This window comes from Halictus rubicundus, unplaced genomic scaffold (genome assembly GCF_050948215.1).
Source record: "Halictus rubicundus isolate RS-2024b unplaced genomic scaffold, iyHalRubi1_principal scaffold0146, whole genome shotgun sequence".
Taxonomy (NCBI): Eukaryota; Metazoa; Arthropoda; class Insecta; order Hymenoptera; family Halictidae; genus Halictus; species Halictus rubicundus.
Genome location: NW_027488687.1, coordinates 44,322 through 46,439, shown reverse-complemented (window position 1 = coordinate 46,439; position 2,118 = coordinate 44,322). Strand labels below are relative to the sequence as shown.

General features: G+C 43.6%; 1 protein-coding gene across 1 annotated transcript; it reads left to right on the top strand.

Moving 5' to 3' along the window:
• Positions 1-359: 359 nt before the first annotated feature.
• On the top strand, positions 360-949 carry LOC143363839 (uncharacterized; the record flags this gene model as incomplete). The annotated part of the gene is made up of 1 exon (XM_076804370.1): positions 360-949. A coding segment is annotated over exon 1 (590 nt), but the record flags the coding sequence as incomplete, so codon positions are not given.
• Positions 950-2,118: the final 1,169 nt, after the last annotated feature.

Genomic DNA, 2,118 nt, shown 5'->3' with positions numbered 1-2,118 from the left:
ACATTTGGTCCTTCGAGCCGGATACTCGAATAAGTTCGTGCTTCACGGAAGACAAGGAGTCTTGCTGCTGCCATTTCTTGTCCGACTGGACAATCCTCATTGGGCTGCAGCATTTTGGGACTACCAGGAGACTATGGGACTGTAGCTGCCGTCATCAAGCCTGCAGTTTCCAGGAAGGCGTTTGCGTGCCCAAGACGTACTTGGAACACGGCCGCTCTCTGGAACTAGCTGACTGCCAGGAACCGACGAGCATCCCGTGAGACGATCCTGCTGAAGTCGTTTGTTAGCGCTGATCCACTCCTGTCATTCTCCGTAAGTTTTTCCTTGGTTTTAACTTGAGTTCGCAATAGTGTACAAGTATGGAAGCTCAATTCAAAGGTTTAATTTCCGAACGCGGGGCCGCTAAGGCTATGCTGACAATTTTTAGAAAGTTCGTAGAGTCAGCCGATGTCAACGCGGACATAGTATCTTTCGAGAAGCGCGTTCGAAAAAATGAGGGTCTATACGACAAATTTGATAGAGTTCAAACGCAAATTGAAGCATCCGTCGTAGGAACTCCTGCATTGGAAACGCATCTTGCTGAGCGTGAGCAATTTGAAAACACGTATTTTAACACTCTTTCTCACGCCGAAAGGCGATTGATTGCTGCTCGCGGTGAATCTGCAAGTAATAGTGCATCAACTAGCAATCCTACTCCTACGCCTTCAGATTCGTACCCCGAGATTCGTTTGCCCGTAATAAAGATTCCCACCTTCGATGGCAATTGTAGTCAGTGGATTCGATTTCGGGACACTTTCACATCACTAGTTCACGACTGCGACAAATTGAACGACATAGATCGATTCAACTATTTAGTTTCTTCGTTGTCCGGTCCGGCTGCGCGAATACTAGAGTCATTTGGCGTGTCAGCCACAAATTACAAGTTAGCTTGGTCGCGTTTAAGGCAGAGGTACGATGACCCTCAATTTCTAGTAGCCCATGGAAGCCCTATTCTCTATCCTATCCTCTACCCTATCCTATCCTCCATCCTATACTATCATCTATCCTATCCTATTCTCTATCCTATCCTCTATCGTTTGCTCTATCCTATCCTATCCACTATCCTATCCTATCCTCAATCCTATCCTATCCTCTATCCTATCCAATCACCTATCCTATCCTCTATACGAACCTATCCTCTATCCTATCCTATCCTCTATCCGATCCTATCCTCTATCCTATCCTATCCTCTACCCTATCCTATTCTTTATCCTATCCTATCATCTATACTACCCAATCCCCTATCCTATCCTCTATCCGATCCTATCCTCTATCCTATCCAATCCTCTATCCTATACTATCATCTATCCTATTCTCTATCCTATGCTCTATCATCTGTTCTATCCTATCCTATCCACTATCCTATCCTATCCTCAATCCTCTCCTATCCTCTATCCAATCCTATTCTCTATCATATCCTCTCCTCTATTCTATCCAATCTCCTATCCTATCATCTATCCGTTCCTATCCTCTACCCTATCCTATCCTCTATCCTATAATATCATCTATCCAATACTATTCTCTATCCGATCCTATCCTCTATCGTATCCTATCCTCTATCCTATCCTATTCTGTATCCTATACTCTACCCTATCCTATCCTCTATCCTATCCTATCCTCTAGCCTATCCTATCCTCTCCCCTATCCTATCCTCTATCCTATCCTATTCTCTATCCTATCCTATTCTCTATCCTATCGTGTACCCTATCCTATCCTCCATCCTATACTATCATCTATCGTATCCTATTCTCTATCCTATCCTCTATCGTCTGCTCTATCCTATCCTATCCACTATCCTATCCTATCCTCAATCCTATCCTATCCTCTATCCTATACTATCATCTATCCTATCCTATCCTATCCTCTATCCTATCCAATCCCCTATGCTATCCACTATCCTATCCTATCATCAATCCTATCCTATCCTCAACCCTATCCTATCCTCTATCCTATCCTATCCTATCCTCTATCCTATCCTCTATCCTATCCTATCCTCTATCCTATCCGATCCTCTATCCTATCCTATCCTCTATCCTATCCTATCCTCTATACTATCCAATCTTCTATCCTATCCTCTAT